Raw genomic sequence first — 20,939 nt, 5'->3', positions numbered from 1 at the left:
GATGGGCTACAGTCCATAGGGTCACAGAGAGTCAGACACGACTGAGTGACTAACACTTTCACTTTTCACTTTACCAGGTGGGTATGGACTTGATTTTAGTGATTGCACCCTCCTACCATCTTCTTGTGGCTTTTTTGTTTTTGGATATAGGATATCTTTTTTGGTAGGTTCCAGCATTTTTTTGAGGATGGTTGTTCAGCAGCTAGTTGCATTTTTGGTGTTTTCATAGGAAGAGGTGGCTCATGTCTTTCCACTCTGTTTACTTTGTCTCCACCTCCAGATTGTTTCTTTAGGAGCTTTCTTGCTTCCTAGTCTAGGTGTTGTTGATGTGAACTTCCCTCTTAGAACTGCTTTTGCTGCATCCCATAAGGTTTGCTATATTGTATTTCCATTTTCATTTGACTCAAGATTCTTTCAAATTTCCACTTTAGTTTCTCTTTGATCCACTGGTTGTTCAGGATTGTGTTTTAAAATTTCCATGTATTTGTAAATTTTCTAGTTCTCCTATTATTGATTTCTAGTTTCACACTACTATGGTCAGAGATGATACTTGCTATGATTTTAGTCTTTTTGAATTTGTTATGACTTGTTTCGGAGAAGGCGATGGCATCCCACTCCAGTACTCTTGCCTGAAAAATCCCATGGACGGAGGAGCCTGGTGGGCTGCAGTCCATGGCGTCGCTAGGAGTCGGACACGACTGAGTGACTTCACTTTGACTTTTCACTTTCATGCACTGGAGAAGGAGATGGCAGCCCACTCCAGTGTTCTTGCCTGGAGAATCCCAGGGACGGGGGAGCCTTGTGCGCTGCCGTCTATGGGGTCGCACAGAGTTGGACACGACTGAAGCGACTTAGCAGCAGCAGCAGCATGACTTGTTTGGTGCCCCAACATATGGTTTATCTTAGAAAATGTTCCATGTGCACATGAAGATTGTGTATTCTGCTGCTGTCAGACAGCATGCTTGGTGTGTCTGTAGGTCTATTATGTCTCTGCTGCTGCTGCTAAGTCACTTCAGTCGTGTCCGACTCTGTGTGACCCCACAGACGGCAGCCCACCAGGCTCCCCCGTCCCTGGATTCTCCAGGGAAGAACACTGGAGTGGGTTGCCATTTCCTTCTCCGATGCATGAAAGTGAAAAGTGAAAGTGAAGTTGCTCAGTCACGTCCGACTCTTAGCGACCCCATGGACTGCAGCCCACCAGGCTCCTCCATCCATGGGATTGTCCAGGCAAAAGTACTGGAGTGGGGTGCCATTATGTCTATGGTGTTGTTCAAATCTGATGTTTTCTTATTAATTCTGTGTCTGAATGATGCATCCATTGTTGAAAGTGGGATAGTAAGATTCCCCACTATTATTGTATTGCTGCTTATTTCTCCTTTGTTCAGTTGTTTTATATATTTAGATGTTCCAGTGTTTCGTGTATAAATATTTATAATTGTATTTTCTGTAATGAATTGACCTCTTTATTAGTATATAATGACCTTCTTTGTTGTTGTTTTAAGCTGTTTTTAAAGTCTTTCGTTTGATATAATAAGTACAGCTACCCTTTTTTTGGGGGGATTATTTTTTGGTGTACTGTCTTTTTCCACCTCTTACGCTCTCAGTCTATACATGCCTTTAAGGCTAAAGTGAGTTTCATATAAGGCAGCATATTGTTGGATTTTTAAAAAATCTGCCATTCTATGTCTTTTAATTAAATAATTCAATGTTTATGTTTAAAGTGACTATTGATAGGTAAGAATTTACTACTGCAGTTTTGTTCATCATTTTCTGGCCTTTGGTAGATGCATTGTTCCTTTTCTTCATAACCTGCTGTCTTTTTCTGGGTGTGTTTTGATGTCTTTCGGCACGAGTGCTCTTTGACTTCTTTATCATGTTCTCTGTGTAATTACTACAGGTGTTTCTATTGTGGTTACCACTAGGCTTACATAAAATATCTTAAAATTACAATATTCTATTTTAAATTGATATAAACTTCAATATAACTCCGAAATTTACACTTTAACTTTTCCCATTTTAGTTTCTGGTGTTATGGTTTACATATTTTTAAGATTACATACCTAATAACAGATTAGTTATGATTATTTCTATTATGTTATCTTTTTAACTCATAACTAGAGTTGTACGTGAATTACATTATACTCTTACCATATTACATACTCTAACTTTGTACCTTTATCATTAAAAGTAAGTTTTACTTTCTTCATTTTTACAATGCTAATGAGTGTCCTTTTATGTCTACTCGAAGAACTCCCTTTATCACTTTTGTAAGGCAGGTCTAATGGTGACGAAAACCTTGCTTTTGTTTGTTCATGAGTCTTTATCCTTCTTTCATTTCTGAAGGACAGTTTTGCTGGGTATAGAGTTTTTGGTTTAAAGTTTTTTCCTTTCAAGATTTTAAATATATCATCCCACTTCTCCTAGCCTGAAGTTTCTGGTGAGAAACCTGTTGATAGTCTCATGGGGGTTCTTTTGTAAGGGATGTTTTTTTATTGTCCTGCTGCTCCCAACTTTATCTTTGACTTTTGACATTTTTTTTCTTCTTTTAAAAGAAAAAAAAATCTTTTTCTTAAAAGTTAAAATTTCTTTTTCTTTTACAAATTTGTGTGGAGGGCTGACTTTCAATAGATTACAGCAAGGGAGCTGCTCTGCTACCTATGAAACCCCGACCCAGAAGAAGGTCATCTACGAATGATTTAGCACCAGGTTCCTTACGAACATGCAGTGTGTGATGGGTGAGGGGGCAGCCACTTTTCCCTCCGCGCCCCATGTCCCAGGATGAAGGGCTCTCCACACTGACCCTGGTTCTGACACCATGGTGGGAATGGTGGAAGACCAACTTTTGAAGATTTTAATTGTGTCTCAGTGTAGTTCTATTTGGGTTCAAGCTATTTGGGGTCCTTTGAGCCTAACTGATCCCTTTTTTTTGATTTATAAAAATTTCAGCCATTATTGCTTTCAATATACTTTCTGTTCTTTTCTCTTTGTCTTCAGGAATTTCTGTAATGCAAATATTCTTTTTGCAGGAGCTGGGGTGGGGTGGATAAGTGCAAAGCCTTTCATCACTGTTTTTGTTTTGTTTTTGTTCCTCTGGAGAATTTCAACTGCCTTATCATCCAGGTTGCTGATTTTTCTTCTGTGTTGATTCTGCTTTTGAGGTGCTTTATTGACTTCTTCAGTTTAGTTATTTTTTTTAGCTCTAGAATTTTTTTCATGGTTTCTATTTTTGCTCAACTTGTGTTCAATAGTTGTTTTCCTCATGTGTGTGTTCTTGCAGTTCACTGGAGTTCTTTAAGAGGACTACTCTGAATTCTCTGGCTGACAGCTCACAGATCTTCATTTAAGTAGGGTCAGTTATTGAAGCTCTCTTAGTTTGCTTTGGTGGTCATATTTCTCTGGCTTTTCATTCCTCATGGTGGTATCTGTGCACCGAAGTAAGTGGTCTCTCTTCTAGACTTTATAGGTTTGCTTTGGTTGAGAAAATTCTTCACCAGTTAGCTCAGTTTTGGTTTCTGGATGTATCTACTGATAAAGTCTTTGAGCAGGTAGGGCTTGATATTAGGATCTGTTTTTGAGTAAGGTAACTGCCTGAGGCCAGGGGTGAGAGGGTGTGCTGCTGACTTTGAACAGTTGGATAGGACTCTTGTCTCAGTTTCCTGCCTAAGGGAGGGTATAGTATAGGCTCTGCAGTTGCCTAGGTTCTCTGGTCAGGCTTTTTAGACCACTGGGCCAGGTTACTATACTCAGCAGTAGGTAGCATACTTGTCTTGGTCAGGCAGCAGAATGGAATCCAAGGGCTGCGTGGCTTTTTGTTGTGGGACTTGAATTTGGGAAGTGTATATACTGAATTCCCTGTCCAGATGGGGCTACTGGTTTTGCTCTGCAGATGGGAAAAGCTACGGAGTGTTTCTGTTCAAGTGCCACTGTAAGCAGGGCTCTGGTTAGTTTCCTTGGTTGGGTGGGCTGAAGCCTGTAGTCAGCAATGAGTGGGGCTACACATTAGTTTCCCTGCTTGGGCACAGTGGGAGAACTAGCTCCAAGGTTTATAACGCTATTTGTTTGTGGTCTTGATCCAAACCAACTCTTGCCCCAAGCTCCCTGATCAAACAGGGCCACTGGCTCTGCTCTACAGGCTATCAGCTCAGCCTTCCCATCTCTCTGCTTGAGACTGCTGGGCGGTCCATTCTCTCTGTGTTCCTGGCAGTGACCCTGGCCAGTCTGGGTGGGAGCCACACTCAGCAGCTGGCAGGCCTATGATCTGCTCCCCTGCCTGGATGCTGTGTGTGTGGGGGGTCCACTTCAGGCACCTCCCACATTTTCTGAAGAGGTTTTTCTGGTTCGCAGGAGCTGAGAGCTCCACTTAGCAGCAATGGGACTGTGGATGAACTCTCCCTGTCTGGGCATAGCAGGGGAAGCCTCCATGCCTGACACAGACTGGGCTCTGGGGGCCATCAGCTCTGCCTGCCTGCTTCCTGGCTTGAGCACTGTTGGGCTTCCATGTCTTGGAGAGGGAGGTGGGCAGATCGGGCTCCACCCCTCATTTGAGGACCTGACTTGCACCCTGGTGAGTTCCCTGGTCAGACTTGGTTCTGCAGCTGAGCAAAGCTGCTGGACGGGATTACTACCTGGGTGCTGCAGGCAGGGGCTTGTTCTGCTGCGCTCTTGAGTGTGGGTTGTTGCAGGCCCCTCCCCGTTTCCCCCATCACGTCCGATTCCCAGTGGTTGAGCCCTGCAGCTTCCCTTGCAGGCTTGGTGGGACAATACAGGTGTAGTGGCTCTCACAAAGCAAGTCACATTGCTGGGGTGGGGGTGGGGGGCCCTGAATGTCGCCCAGGAGCTTGCTTTTTCCACTAGTGGAGCTGTGCTGGCCTGGGGGAGGGGCAATGCGGTCCGTGGGCAGCGGCGCCCCTTACCCTTCTGACGTATCTGTCTTTCCCTCTGTGGTGCGTGTGCTGGGGGTTGCCTCAGCCTCACCCTGTGTTGTAGAATGCTCCCGGTGGTGCCTTGTTAGTTGCTGTGCTTGTAAGGGCAGAGTAGTCAGGAATGACCTGCAGTCCCACCTTGGTGATACTGCTGAGTTTAACTTCGGAAATGTGTAATTTCTATAAAAACGTCCGATCCTTCTAATAATTAAGTGTGATAAATTCACTGGAAGCAGAGCCAAGGAGTCTGGGCCAGCCACATCATCTAATCAAACATCTTGAGTTGTGAGGGTCCCTTTGCTAAAGAGGAGGTGCCTGGGCTGTGGGGGTCGAAATTGTGGAGAGTCTGACAGGCATGCTCACCTTGGTGGGCACCTGCCCCGCCTCATCTTCAGAGTGTGCAGGAGTTTTCACTTAGCCACACCGCTCTCTTATTCCGAATTAAATTACCCATCTAACAATATTTAAATTAACCTTGAGGCTTCCTGGAGAACATAAAAGTTATTTTGAATTATTTTCACTGCCAGGATCAGCACAATTCCCTTCCCAGCCAGCTCGGTAGGTATTCAGTGATTGAGAAACCAATTTTTAAATTAATACAATTTTGTGTTTCCAAGGAAGCCATTATTTTTAATTATCGGGCATTTTCCTCAGCCTGGCTTCCCCAGTTAATAAAACTCAGCTACTTAGCATGGTTTTTATTTTTGCAGAGGGCAGACTTTGGGAAGTAGTTTCCCCATGTGGAATCTCCCTCCAGAATGTTTTGATCTCACCAAGCACACGCCTGTCACAAGGAGGCTCGTAAAAAACCCCGAGAAAAGGAAACGCTGTCGTCAAAATGGCCCTGCTGGGCCCATAACGGATGACTCTAACTTAACTTGAGGGGCAGCATGGGGAGCCGGTGAATCGAGAAACTGCAAAGAAGAAATTAACACTGAGCTGGGTCCCCTCCCGGAAGTAGCACTGAAGCACAGGAGGAGAAACCTCAGTTAGACTTAGAGCAGAACCCTTGCCTCTTCTGCTTTAAGTCTGGGAAACCCTGAAAAGATTCGTGAGGGAGGAGGGGGAGAGTCTCCTTGTCTGGCAGCGCTGAAAAGCAGAACTCCCTGCTTGGAGAGTTGAGCTGTTCACCCACCCAGAGGAGAAGCCTGGCCTGGATGACATCTTCATTTCCTTTCTGGGTCAGTCCTTTAGGATTTAAAAAGTAGCTCTCCCCAGCTCCCATACAACATGACTCTGTGCTATGTTGGGATCAGGGCTGGAGGAGACAGAACAACTTGCTATCAATTTAATATTAGCTTAAAGAATGCATAATTAGAAGGTTAAGCCTCTGCAAACACGTTAAATAATGTATTCCCCAAGCAAACATGATTTGGTGATGATGTGCTATTTTGGATGGTGGTGAGGTGGAAGGTGGAAGAGACCCGGATCTGAGTTGCATTGTTGATATGGATCGTTTTTGTCATTACAAAGTAGAATCTTCCCTAGTCAGGCCTTGGTTTCCTTATCTGTCGTGGCCTGTGAACTTCTGGTGGGTAGAGGCTTTAGCTTAAGTTTCTCAGGGTCTCTGTTAGTTTGGAAAGTGCTTGGTGCTCGACAAGCATTCGTGAGTAAGGGGACTGAATTAGACTGAGTTTAAGCATGTTAGATCTAAGGCTTTAACATGAAAAACGGAGACAAGAAAATGTGAGCAGGACACTTGTGACCTCCAAGTATCTGAAAGGCTGTCTTCATTCTGAACAGTGATAGTCATTCTGGGAGGAACCCTCGAGTCCTGGAATGAACACAGATTGGAGGGAGTGGATTTTTAGGATGTCAATTTAAAATCACATCCATTCATTGAGCATTTACTGAGCACCTACTGTGTATGCTTGTTGATGTGATCAATACTTAAAATAGAGCAGAACAGTTAGGGCCCCTGCCCTTGTGAACTTACAGGTCAGAGGAGGATAAAGACACACAAACCAACAGTGGAAAACGTGTGTGTGGTTATGAGAGTAAACAGAGGAAGGCACTGTGGAATGGAGAGGGGACACAGAATCAGAACTGAGCTGACAAGGACAGCTGCCCAGAGAAAGTGCTGCCTCGGGGTTGGGGGTGGGGTCCCAAAGTATGAGAGTTCAACAGGTGAGGGCAGGAGATGGGTTAGGCAGAATATTCCAGATGGGGTGGTCAGGAAGTGAAAGCTTGGGTGGTTAGCAGGGGCCCTGCCCAGGTGTCAGAGAACTTCACTTCTGATGCTTTGGGTATCCTGGTGGAGGCAGGTGGTCCCTGGGGAGGTATGTGGCAGACAGGAGAGGTGTCTGATGTGGAGGTTCAGCCTAGATGACCTGAATGGGGCTTGTACTTGTCATCCTTCAACCTGAACTTCTGGATGTCAAGCATGTTGTATGTCTCTTTAGCCTCTAAGAAGAAAGGAAGACGGAGCAGCCTATGGATGAATGCTCCTTTGCATTCAACAGTGGGTACGTCTGGTGAGGACTTCTATATTTCTATAGTCACTAAGTCATGTCCAACTCTTTTGTGACCCCCATAGACTGTAGTCCACTAGGCTCCTCTGTCCATGGGATTTCCCAGTCAAGAATACTGAAGCGGGTTGCCATTTGCTCCTCCAGGGGACCTTTCCGACTCAGGGATCAAACCCGCATCTCCTGCTTGGCAGGTGGATTGCTTAGCACTGAGTCACCTGGGAAGCCCTTCCAAGATCCTTACCAGAACAATAAGGTCCCAATCCCTTGACCTCACCACCCCCAGCTAATTTGCTCTAACCCTTCTGCCTCATCTTCTGCTCAGATAACAAGCAACAGTCTTTTCTGCCTCAGGGCCTTTGGATGTGCTGGTAGCTTAGCCCAGAATGCTTTCTTCCCATTCCATTACTGGAAAATTCCTACTCCTCATTCATTTTCTTACCCCAAAGGCCGTTTTCTTTGTGTGGCCTTAACCTCAATCAGATATGCCTTGTTATCTCAACCATGTTCCCTCACAGCATCCATCACCATTTCTTTACATTATTTGTAGTTAATTTGATTACTATCTGTTTTCCCCTTGCTACAGTATAAGCTCCAGGAGGATATTTTGACTTTTCTATCACAGCAATCAAAATAGCACGTAATCCAAAAGTAATGCTTGTTTGGGGGATTTATTATTGAATATATTTGCAGAGGCTTAAGGAAATGGCAACCCACTCCAGTGTTCTTGCCTGGAGAATCCCAGGGATGGGGGAGCCTGGTGGGCTGCCGTCTATGGGGTCGCACAGAGTTGGACACGACTGAAGCGACTTGGCACCCTTCTAATCATATATTATTTAAGCTAATGTTAAATTTGTAGCAAGTTCTGTCTGTACAAGCTCTGCTCAGAATTGAGTGTCTTGTCTGTTCACTAATATATCCTCAGTGCCTAATACAGTGCCAGGAACATAATAGGTGCTTGGGGAAAAAAAAAAAAAACAAAAAAACAAAACAACATTGGTTGGTGCAAAGTGAATGCACTGGGGCAGAAAGGGCTGATAAAATTCAGGCTTTTGTGGTGACAGTGTAGGTTAGCAGACCTACCAGAGTGGGATCCATGCGGAACTGAGTTCACGTGTGTGTGTTCACAGGCACACATGCACATCTGCCTCCCACCTTGTTCCTGTGTCACTGTCATTTGCCACAAAAGTAAAAGTAACACAAGCCAACGTGTAATTGCAATGTCATACTAATTATACAGAAACCAAAACAAAATTACTAACTCCCACTCCTTCTGGGAATACTAATAACACTAATACCAATATCATGATGGAAGATTATCTTGGCAGCAATTTTCCTTTTGTTCTGCTACCTACACATGTAGCTGTTTCGTGCTTTTGCAATCTCTGTGTAAATCATAATCAGGAGGAGATATCCTAGAGGGTGGTTATATGCCTTCCTTATCAGAGAGAATCATGCAGTAAGCCTGTCTTAGCAAAGAGCAGAAGTTTGAAATCTTAACAGGAGGAGGTGGTTTCAGAGCTGTCTTCCAAAAGTACAGAAAGAAGTCTTGCTGGAGGGGAGGAGCATTAAAGCATGAACAAGTCCTCAGGACCAGAAGTTTGTTTTATGATTAGGCTTTGGAAGGATGGACGATGAAGACTAGATCGGGGGTGTGTAAGTTTCAGTGTGATGTAACCATCTCTTCCTCCTTTGGGAGCAGCGCCCCCTTTCCTTGAGGTTTCCCCATCTAGACGTTTTTACTGAGCCATCCGTCACATGGTACATGTGACCCAGCCACGCACAGACCCCCCCACCCCCCTCCGGGAGCAGTGGGACTGGCCCAGGGCTGTGACTGCCATTCCATCTGTGGCAGGCCCTTCAGAGGGCTTCGAAGGGATTTTGGTTTTTGATTCTGTAAGAGATCCCTTTCTCTTCCCTCTGGGTCACTAAGCTGCGCTAATGGCAGCCTGGAGTCATCTTTAGCCAAGCCTGCCTGACCTCCCCAGTGTGAAGAGGTCACCAGTTGAAGGTAGGGGTAAATGAGCCTAAGTATCAGGGGAAACACTGATAAGGGATGGAAGGGGTCCAGGAGAAAGATGGCAGCCTGATGATATCATTTGAGCTGGTGAAGTCGCTGGTGGGGAGAAGCAAGGCCACGCACAACACATGCCCTTTTTAACAGCTCATTTGAGTATACGTCCTGTTTCTTGCAGCGGAAAGATTCCTGACAGAGGCATTTATGGACTATGCATATGCCACGGAAGAGCCTTTTAAGGGGGCGTGTTCATCATATCTTCATTACCCACTGCCTGAATGCCCATCACATGGTACCTGTCATCAGGGATACGGCCGTGAGATGGCCCACAGTGCTTACAGGTACCCTGATGTAATAGCTTCAGGAGAAGGTCAGAGGAAACAGGAAAGAGTGGTGGGTGGTGAGGGCTGGAGGCAGGAGGAGAGAGATTCCTGGAGCAATCCTTGGGAGGTGGAAGGAAAAGTCTTCTCCACTTTGAGTCTAGGCAGCGACAACTGCTCGAGATTTTGCCCAAGTGAAAGAGCCGTAAAGCTTTTGGTGGAAGGGAATGGCCATGGTCCATCCAGCCACCATTTTACACGTCAGCCTTCAGGTAAGGGCTGCTGGCGCATCCCTCCCGAGAGATGCCCTGGCTAGAATGCTGGAAGAAGGGGGTACCTGGGTGGGTAAGACTTTCATTGGGGACCCTTCTGGGGATTCTGGTGAACTCCAGGGATGCTCAGAGCCTTTGGCTCTCACTGCTCAACTGGCCCGACTCTGAGGAGTGGGCCAGCCCCTGGGAAAGGTCAGGCTGTTTGCGTCAATGCAAACAGATCCACGGGGGTGGGGAGCAACGATGGAATGGTGCTGGTTCAGTGGTAGCACCTGAAAGCTCATTCAGTTTCTTCCCCCTCCACGAGGCAGGGCTGGGGCTGCCGGAATCGCACATCTCTGTCTCGGGGTTCAGGTCCCAGCTTCTGTCCCGCAACAGAGCCTGGCAGGCTAGTCCTTGAAGTCTGGAGGACTCCTTGGCTTCCCAGTCTACCTGATCGCGGAAAAGTCCCCTTAAAGGTGAGCCTGATATAGCCACCCTGCTAGCTGCCAAATCCCATTAATTGTGTGCGCTAAGTAGCGCTCAGGTCTCCCTCTGTCTTCTCTGCTAGGGATTTTGTTTCTTGTTTGAACTACCCCCTCCTCCTATCCTGTCCCTATCTGATTTATCTTCCTCTGTACCCAAGGAAGCCTGAGAGGTCTTTCTAACACGACAAATCCCAACACGTCACTCTGCCAACCAAACCCTGGAGCAGCACCCCCACCCTAGCAAAATATGCCCTTCATTCCCTTCCCATCCTAACCCTGACCAACTCACTCTGTCTCACAGTATAACACAGACCTTTCTCTCCAGCCACACTGAGTTTTCTGAAATGCCATTCCTTTTTTTTGAGGTGGTGGCGGCGGCGGGGGAGCGGGTGGAAACCTCTTTGCCTTTTCACAAGCGACACTTTGATCACCCCTTGCTGATAATCTTTGCCTGGCTAATTCCTCCTGCTCTGTAGAACTGATTCCAACTCTTCTGTGAAGCATCTCTCAGCCCTGAGCTGGAGGGCAGGGACCCTGCTACGTGGTCACCAAATCTTCTTTCATTTTCTTCTTAGGCTTGCAGAAAGACACCATTTCCTAGGCTTCCTTGCGGTTAAGTTGAAGTCACCCCACTGTGTTCTCACGAGGGGGAATGGCAGTGATGCCTGCCACATCTAGCCATGTTCATTAAGCCCCCAATTTCAGGGCTTAACTGTGCCCATTTGTTAACCGACCACAGCTCATCCTCCCCTGACTGATACAGTGACGTTCCCCCTTCTTGACATCCTGGCCTCGTTGACAGCTCACAGCATCACGTGACTCACGCGTGCTACTCCACCTTCCTCCTCTACCTTCTCCCAACGGCTCCCCAGCAATTTCCAGGAGCTGCTTTTATTTCATTCACTAAACAATTTATGAATTGAATTAAAATAAATGAGATGCAAATAAATTCCAGGCTTTCTCCCTCATTTTCAAATTACATTTTCAGTCCACTCAACCTGTTATAATCTCATAGTGATTTTCATTTAAGAGAGCTAAATGGATATGTGATTATTGTTACAGGAACTAACACCAGACAATTAAATGTTGAGGTGTTGATAGATAAAGCTGTGTTTCGATTTGCATAAACATGATGCCAGCAAATCTAACCCTGGCAGAAATTCAGTTATAAGACTTGCGTGCCTAACTTCTGCTAATTACCACGAGTACCATTATTACGACTTTTAATATTCGGAGTTGGGATTATGGCCATTTTATTTGAGGGCTGCATTTATCTTTATTTCAAAAACTCAGTCAAAATGCATCACTGACTTATCAGAGAAAAGGCACGATTACTACTCCTAATCAACTTCTACGGTGCAGTGTATCAAAAATCAATTATACAGCCCCGAAATCCAGTCATTAAGGATTTAGTTACTAATCTCATTTCATTTTTGTCTTTAGGAAGATACTGCAGCTTGCAACTCTACAGATACCAGCAGAGGAAGAAAAACATGGGCGACTGCTGATGATAACCTAATGTGGAGAATTAAACTCCAACTAAACAAAGGTAGAATCTTAACATGGAGTGGCCTGGTTCTCCAGGGAGTCACTTGGGCTGGCTGGATTTCAAGCCAATAACACAGTAGAAGTTATGACCCAGGTTTTTTTTGTGGGTGAGCCTTCTGAGCTCAGGAATTCCAAAGCATTTGTTAAACCCTGCAGCATCTTATTGCTTACCATCTTCCTGGGGAGTATCTCAATCCACAATGATTTTTTATGTTAGTTGGCTTACTATCTGCTGCCTCACCTGCTGACTGTAAGCGGGCAGGGATCTTGTGCTGTGTAGCTCCAGTGTGTACCACAGTGCCTCGCTCCTCGTTAGGTGTTCAATAAATAGGTGCTGAATTTGACAAAGACTGAGATCCCAAAGATGTTCCCAGTGAACATGAAGGTAAGAACCCGTCTCTCTTAACGCCATGTAAATGACCAGAGTAGGACCCAGGCTATCTGGATGACTGTTGATGGAATCAGGAGTTGTGAAGCCTATTGGCTAAGAATCCTAGCATGTGAGACAGAAAGAGAGAACTGGGGCTGAGTTCAGGCCTTGGCATTTTCAAACCATTGTACCCTCGAATCGGTTACTTAGCTTCCCAGAGCCCATGTTTTCTCATCTGAAAAATGGAAATAATACCTACCCCCATTGGAAAGTAAGATAATGTAAGCAAAGCATTTAATGTCATGTTTGCATCATAAAAGTCCTCCACGAATGTTACATATTGGTTTTAAACGCTGTAACTTGTGGTGAGTTACCTAGTCTGTGGAAGCTAGAGTTGGTTAAAACTTCTTGCTGCAGCTTGCTTGTTACTTCCTCTTAGGAAGCCTTCCCTGATGCCTGCAGGGTGGATGAGAGCGCCTCCTCTGTGATCCCACCAAGCCCTGGATGCTCCTCCAGCTTCTCGCTCAACCCACTGGATTATCCTGAGTTCATCTGTTCTACCAGACTGTCAACTCCTTGAGCCTAGAGAGTGTGTTATAAAACTTATTTAGCAAAGCACACAGTAGGGCACAGGCACCAGGTCATTTGTTAAGTTGGCCAAACAGTGAAAGCTGACAGAGAAAATGGCAAGTGTGAAAAGAACACCAAAGGGAATCTCTACTTTCAGCTGAAGGTAAATCCCCACCTTTTCCATCCTAGAAAATGCAGAACATTTTTCCTGAGTCCCCGAGGGATGTGACTCACGTGTCTCTTCCAGGGAAGAAAGGAGCCATGGAGGCTTGGGAGACGGCCTCAGCTCCTGAGGAAAGGGGGTGTACCCTGCCACTTTGTGGGGACAAGTTGGATGGGATGACTTACCCGGAGCTTCCTGCCAAAGATGGTAACTTTGCCTTTAATCTGTTCCTTTCTTAGGCGCCACTCAATGGAGTTGAGGCCATTCTCCATGGGCAGGGAGATATTGCAGCGCCCGATGGTGGGGGTGATGGTGCCTGCGAGCACGTGGGGCTCGCTGTGGAAGCTCACGCCCATCCCGTTGGCGTACATCACCCGCAGGGTCCCGTTATTGCAGAGCTGGTAGCTGTTCCGCACTTGATCTGGAGAAATGGAAGTGGGGGTGGGGAGAGGGAAATAAATTATCCATGCTGCTAGTCATGAGAGAACAGAACCCCTATTTTTGTAGGTTTCCATGGTACTTTGCAGCTGTCAGTCTAAGGCTGCCTTCAATTAGCACACGTGCAATGTTAAGGTGAGTAGCAGAGATGCTACTGATCCGTGGAAAGAAAAACATTATTAAATATGTGGCATTCTAGAAATAATTATGCTGTGATATTTTTCTTCTACTCACTGAAGACTATTAATAGTACATTTAAAGACGTATCTTGCCTACACAATTTGTGTCAATCAAATGCCTGATCTTTAACATATATATTTTAACTGAAATGGAAAAAAGTAAATGAAAACGGACTTAATTTTGTTTCCTTTCCCCTACCATCTAACCTGAGGCTGATGGTTTACCATGGGTCAGATCCACTGCAAATCAAGTCTAGGATTCTTCAAGAAGCAGCAGCCTTCCTGCCCCTACCATGATGCCACCTCCACACCAGACAAATCTGAGGAGCCTCAAATAGCAAGAGAGACTGGGCCAGTGGGTGCTGATAACGTGTGTTTATCTGCCCAAATGGAATCTATACTCGTCCATCAGACTTCTGACCTTTTCCCTTATCAAAAAGTTCCAGGTAGGAAATGTGAGTCTGAGACTCTTCTTATGGATAAGTTACTTCCTGATTATTTGGACAGAGGAGTCCAGCTGGGCTGGCCTCCAAGATGCTAACTTTTGCGGGTAGCAAGCAAGGGAGGACCTGTCACTCTTGCGACTGCAGCCATCATGCAGAAAGACAAAAATCTACATCATTAATCATCTGGCAGAGTAGAAATAGAGTCATGGAAACAGGCTCTGTCATGGGATAATAGTCCAGAAATGTCATCATTTATCTGCCACAAGGACACTGTTATCCTCTGATAACAGGCTAGCCCACCGACAGTCTATCTTAATTAAAAGAAAAATTAATCTGCACAATTCCTTTTCTTGCCAGGGCCCGTGCTTGTCCTGGAGTGTGTGTCATGTTGAACAGCAAGAGTAACTACAAGCTGGTCAGAGGCCTTTTCGGTCTGGGCAAGAGACTGCTAAAGGGCTCTGTGACTTGAGGACAACAGACTCATCACACAAATGTTTGGTAGAGAGAATGGGACTAAAACCACCTTTGAGGAGGTAGCTCTGTTGGGTGAGTAGGGAGTGCTGGTGACAGAGAAGTGGGAATGGAAAGGGACATTCTCCTGCATCTGATTAAGAACTTTTCTATAAGGTGGATGTCTTATAGACTTAGTTTGCTATGGGCTAAAACTGCAAGCTGAGGAGTGCTAGGAAGTCCTCCCAGGCTTGGTAACTCACACCTGCCTCTGGCCTTGACTGCGTCTGAGGGTGTGGGTAGGATGGTGATGAGTGAGGGACTTACCTTGTACCACTGTGTAGGAGGCCTCCACCGAAGACAGGTTGGTAATGACGGTGACATCATCATCACGGTTGGAGTTTTCAATGTCAATAGTGATGGACTTCTCCATTTCCCGGTGTAGGCTGGTCACCACCCCCGTGGGGCGTGTCACGTTGGTGAGGCGGCCCTCATGGTCATAGCTGGAGAAGAGAGACACTGATGAGCAGCAGTTCCTGGGGCTGCAGACTTCCTTAAAACTCAGAACCCCACAAGGGATAGACTCATGGGGCTAGAAAAGGGGAGGGGGGGAGGTGGGGTGGCCGGGTGGTGCAGCATGCCCACCTGCCCCGGGGAATGGTGATGCTTTCTACTACCCACCCATTTACCTAACAACATACTCCATGAAAGCCTTTCACCTCAGGCAAGGGGTACTTAATTACGCTTTCCAAGTTAGTGAGAACAGCTACTTCATGCTCTTTAACTTGGGATCCACAAAGTAAAGGACTAACGAATGAACAAGAAAATCTGCATAGACCAATAGGGAGTAAGGAGACTGACTCGTGAATCAAAACCCTCCCACCAAACGGAAGTCCAGGATCACTCGTCTGGCTTCCGGGTGAGTTCTACTGAATATGCAAAGAAGAATTAATACCAGTCCTTTCAAACTCTTCCAAAAGATAAACAGGAGGGAACATTCCAAAGTCATTTTATAAGGCCGGCACTACCCTGATACCAAAGCCATACATGGACACTGGAGAAAAGAAAATGACAATTCAGTGTCTCTAAACATAAGTGCAAGCATCCTCAACAAAACAGTAGCAAATCAAATTCAGCAGTGCAGTAAGAGGCCCATACACCATGATCTAGCGGGAGTTATTCTAGGGAATGCAAAGATGGTTCACACCAGCAAATCATTCGATGTGAAATACCACATTATCATCTCAATAGATGCAGAAAAACACTGACAAAATTTACAAGAAAACCCTCAACAAAGTGGATATAGAGGGAACATCAGACACAGTGGTAAAAAGCTGACCATTTTTACTCTAAGATTAGGAACAAGACAAAGAATGCCACTTTATTCAACATACTATGGGAAGCCTTAGAAGCCTTATCCAGAGCAGTTAGCCAAGGAAAAAAGATATTATTTGTAAATAACATATTATATATATAAATCCTAAAAACTTCACCCAAAAAAACCGTCAGAAATAAGTTCAGTGAAGTCGAAGGATACAAATATATAAAATCTATTGTGCTTCTAAAAACAAACTACCAGAAAGAAAATTTTAAAAACCATTTATATCAAAGAAGAAGAAAATACCTAGGAATACATTTAACCAAGGAGGTAAAAAACCTGTATGTTGAAAGTTATGAGACTGATGTGAGAAATCAAAGAATACACAAATAAATGAAAAGAGAGTATATATTTATGGATTGGAATAATTAATATTGATAAATTGTCCATGCTGTCCAAAGCAAGTTACTGTCTCAATGCAATCTCTGTCAAAATTCTTCATAGCAATAGAACAAATACCCTAAAATTTGTGCAGAACCACAATCCCCAAATACCCGAAGTAATCTTGAGAAATCACTGCTGCTGCTGCTAAGTCGTGTCTGACTCTGTGCGACCCCATAGATGGCAGCCCACCAGGCTCCAGGCAAGAACACTGGAGTGGGTTGCCAGTTCCTTCTGCAAATCAAAACCCACACATACACGGTCAGTTTATGACAGAGGAGCTGAGAATATACAGTGGGGGAAGAACAGTCTCTTCAATGAGTGGTGTTGGGAAAGCTGGACAGTCACATGAGAAGGAATGAAACACTGTCTTATACCACTCATGAAATTGACTCAAATGGAATGAAAACCTGAATATAAGATCGGAAACCACAAATCCTAGAAGTAAACATAGGTGGTAAGCTCCATGACATTAGTGTTGTGGGGTTTTTTTTTTTTGCACTTGACACAAAAGCAAAGGTAATAAAAGCACAAACCAACAGGTGGGATTATTTCAAACTAAAGTCCTTTTGCACAGCAAAGCAAACCATCCACAAAATAAGGCAATGTACTGAGTGAGAGGGAATACTTGCATATCTGACAAGAGAAAATATCCAAATATATAAAGAATTTATACAACCCAATAGCCAAAAACATGAACAATTTGACTAAAAAAATGAAAGAACATACACATGGGCCCTCAGGTACATGAGAAGATGCTCAGCATCGTTAATCATTAGGGAATTGCAAATCAAAACCATACTGAAATACTGCCTCACAATAGTTAGAATGGCTCTTATAAAAAAACAACACAAACCATGTTGGTGGTGATCTGGAGGAAAGGGAACCTCCTACACAGTTGTTGAGAATGTAAATTGGTGCAGTCACTATAGAACTCACTCAGTATGGGGATTTTCCACAGAAGCAGAATTATCATGTGATCCAACAGTTCCACTTCTGGGTGGAATCTGAGGATAACAAACATGCTAATTTGAAAATATTTATGCACTCACACATTCATTGCAGCATTATTTACCACAGTCAAGATATGGATTAAGGGGTCCATCTCCAAGATGAATCAATAAAAAAAAGCTATGCTATAAACAGAACATTATTCAGCCATAAAAAGAATGAAATCATGCCATTTGTGACAACACGCGTGGACTTTGAGGCCATGATGCTAAGTGAAATAAGTCAGAGAGAGAGACAAATCCCCTTTGGTTTCAGCTATATGTAGGTCTCAAAAACAAAAACAAATTCCCACAAAAAACCAAGCCTATAGACACAGAGAACTGATTGGTGATCGCTAGAAGTTAGGGGTAGATGAAGGGGGTCAAAAGGTACATAATTGCCAGTCTCCCAAGGCAATAGAAATGAAAAATAAACAAATGGGACCTAATCGCACTCACAAGTTATTGCACAGCAAAGGGAACCATAAACAAAACAATGACCTACAGTCTGGGAGAAATATTTGCAAACAATGTGGCCAACAAGGGCTTAATTAGCAAAATATACAAACAGCTCACACAACTCAGTAACAAAAAAGCAAACAACTCAATCAAAAAAATGGGCAGAGAACCTAAAAAGACATCTCTTCAAAGAAGACATACAGATGGCCAAGAGGCACATAAACAGATGCTCAACATTGCTGATTACTAGAGCCATACAAATCAAAAACTACAATGGTAGTTTGGGTCAGAAGAGCCACCATCAAAAAAGTCAACAAATAACAAACACTGGGGAGGATGCGGAGAAAAGGGAAAGTTCTTGCACTGTTGTGGGAATATAAACTGGTGCAGCCACTATGGAAAACAGTATGGAAGTTCCTCAAAAAACTAAAAGAGTTGCCATATGATCTAGCAATCCCACTCCCGGGGATATACCTGGATAACACTACACACGCACCCTAGTGTTCACAGCAGCACTGTTTACAACAACCAAGACATGGAGACAACCTCAACATCCATCGACAGAGGAGTGGTAAGGACGTGGTACACATACACAGTGGAATACTACTCAGCCAGGAAGAGAACGGACGAACACCACCTGCAGCAACATCAGCGCACCTAGAGATTACCATACTAAGTGAAGTAAGCCAGAGAGAGACAAATACCATACAGTATCACTCATATGTGAAATCTAAAATACGGCATAAATGGACTTATCCATGAAACAGAATCAGACCTACAGACAGAACACGCCTGTGCTTCCCAAGACAAAGGTGGGGTTGGGGAGGGATGGATTGGGAGTTTGGGATTAGCACATGCAAACTGTTACGGATAAATTACAAGGTCCTATTGTAGAGCACAGGGAACTATATTCAGTATCCTGTAATAAAGCATAATGGAAAAGAATATGAAAAAGAATTAACTGAATCACTTTGCTATACAGCAGAAATTAATGAAACATTGTAAACCAACTATGCGTACATGCACGCTAAGGTGCTTCAGTTGTGTCCGACTCTGTGTGACCCTATGGACAGCAGCCCACCAGGCTCCTCTGTCCACAGGATTCTCTAGGCAAGAATACTGGAGTGGGTTGCCATTTCCTTCTCCAGTAAATCAACTGTACTTCAATAAAATAAACTTATACAAGGTACAGATTTTCACTTGTAAAATAAGTCATGGGGATGTACTATATAGCATGGTAACTGTAATTAATAATACCGTATTACATATTTGAAAGTTGCTATTGCTAAGACAGTAGAACCTGAAAGTTCTCATCATAAGAGGTTTTTGTAACTATATGGTGACATGTTAATTAAACATATTGTGGCCATTTCAAAACATATATAGAATCATAATGTTGTATCCCTGAAACTAATATAATGTTACCCATTAATTTTACCTCAATAAATAAGAAAATAAAAAATAGTTCTAAGTGTTTTGATGTGGAGTACTTAGTGGAGACTCAGACAGTGTTCCAACTCTTGCTGCCAAGTAGGGACAGTGTGAGCAGTGTATTCCACAAGTCCCAGGCAACGATTTGATTCCAATCCACTATATTACCTGGACACCTACAGTGTGTAGATTGCTGTGCTTTGCTATGAGAGAAATAGTAGGAACCGGAGCTTCTACTTTTGGGGAACAGAGAATTAAGGCTGAGGCCAGAATCTCAGCGACCACCAGGAGAAAAGCAGGTTTTCTTTAACTTTCAAAGAAGATTCAGCTTTTGATACCCCTAGAGTAAATGTCTAAGATTCAGGTCTCTCTGCAAAGAAGCCTGGAGACGCTGGCAAGGAGCTGTGAGTTCCAGCAATGGGACCTCATGGCTGCCCAGTGGAACCAGCTCTGCCTTCCTTGTCTCAGGTGGGGCTGGAGGCTGCATTGGACTCCTTCATTCAGCACCTACTCACTAAGTTCCTCGTAGGTGCCTGGCACTGTTCAAGGATCCGGGGACCCATCTAGGAACAAAAGGGATCCTTGCCCTTGTGATGTGTGCCAACTAGATGGGGAGGGTCAAAATAAAGCTCACAATTCAGAGTATGTCATATGGTGACAAGCGGTAAGGATTAAAGTAAAGGAGGAGAGAGAGCATGTGTAGAGGTGGTTGTCCTTTTCAGTAGCCCCGTGCCTCTCAGAGATAACAGACCGCTCGCGTCCATTCTGAGAACTTAGCAGACACAACAGCAATCCAGACGGCATTCCCATGTTGGCTTCAGCCCTGCCCAGCTCTCCATGGGGCACTTCCCAACACAGAGGGGAGCAGGGAGAAAGGTAGCCCCTTAAAGGGACCCACTCCAGGCTCCTCGAGCGGCAGTGCTGGCTGATTCTAGACAGTAACTCTTGAAACCTGCTCCCTGGAATGTAACTTCCCTCCCTCCCTCAGAGCTCATATTCAGTCCTGCCTCTGTTTCTTTGTTGGGAGGAGTTGATCAGGACTGGAATAGCCCTTTATATTACTTTATTTTAGTTTATATTCAGTAATGCGAAAAGTTATTTTAAATATTAAAGTACTAAAGTATTTAGTACTTTATATTATATATAAATGTATTTTATTAAAATTTTTATAAATACTTTTTATATATATATATATATAGGCTGAGTTGCTTCAGTCATGACTTCTTGTGACCCCATGGATGGCAGAACACCAGGCTCCTCTGTCCATGGGATTTCCCAGGCAAGAATACCGGAGGGGTTCCCATTTCTCCCTCCCACGGATCTTCCTGATCCATGGATCCAACCTGTGTGTCTTACGTCTCTTGCCTTGATGGATCCAACCTGTGTGTCTTATGTCTCTTGCCTTGGCAGGCGCATTCTTGACCGCTAGCACCTCCTGGGAAGCCTCTCCCTTCTGGAGGGCCTGTCCTCTGGGCCCCAGGTTTGGTAAGGCAGGCTCTGCCCTGGCAGGAGAGAGAGTGGCAGGAGTACAGGGGGTGAGGAGAGAGCAGGATGAATTCAAAGTGGAGTATTGGTCCAGTGGCTAAGACTCCATGCTTCCAATTCAGGGGGCCAGGATTAGACCCCCAGTCCAGAAACTAGACCCCATGTGCCGCAACTAAGAGATCCTGG

General features: G+C 44.6%; 1 protein-coding gene across 1 annotated transcript in view; it reads right to left on the bottom strand.

Annotated features, from left to right (window-relative positions):
• TENM2 (teneurin transmembrane protein 2) overlaps positions 1–20,939 on the bottom strand; it is a 423,997-nt gene that overhangs the window by 43,444 nt on the left and 359,614 nt on the right. Inside the window, exons 23-24 of the mRNA XM_069592738.1 lie at positions 14,958–15,133; positions 13,303–13,538 (exon numbers count right to left, since the gene is read on the bottom strand). Coding sequence (XP_069448839.1) covers positions 13,303–13,538; positions 14,958–15,133 — 412 coding nt within the window. The remainder of the gene's footprint in view (positions 1–13,302; positions 13,539–14,957; positions 15,134–20,939) is intronic.

The sequence above is a fragment of the Ovis canadensis genome, chromosome 5, assembly GCF_042477335.2.
Source record: "Ovis canadensis isolate MfBH-ARS-UI-01 breed Bighorn chromosome 5, ARS-UI_OviCan_v2, whole genome shotgun sequence".
NCBI lineage: Eukaryota > Metazoa > Chordata > Mammalia > Artiodactyla > Bovidae > Ovis > Ovis canadensis.
This window is presented reverse-complemented; position numbering and strand designations above follow the sequence as displayed.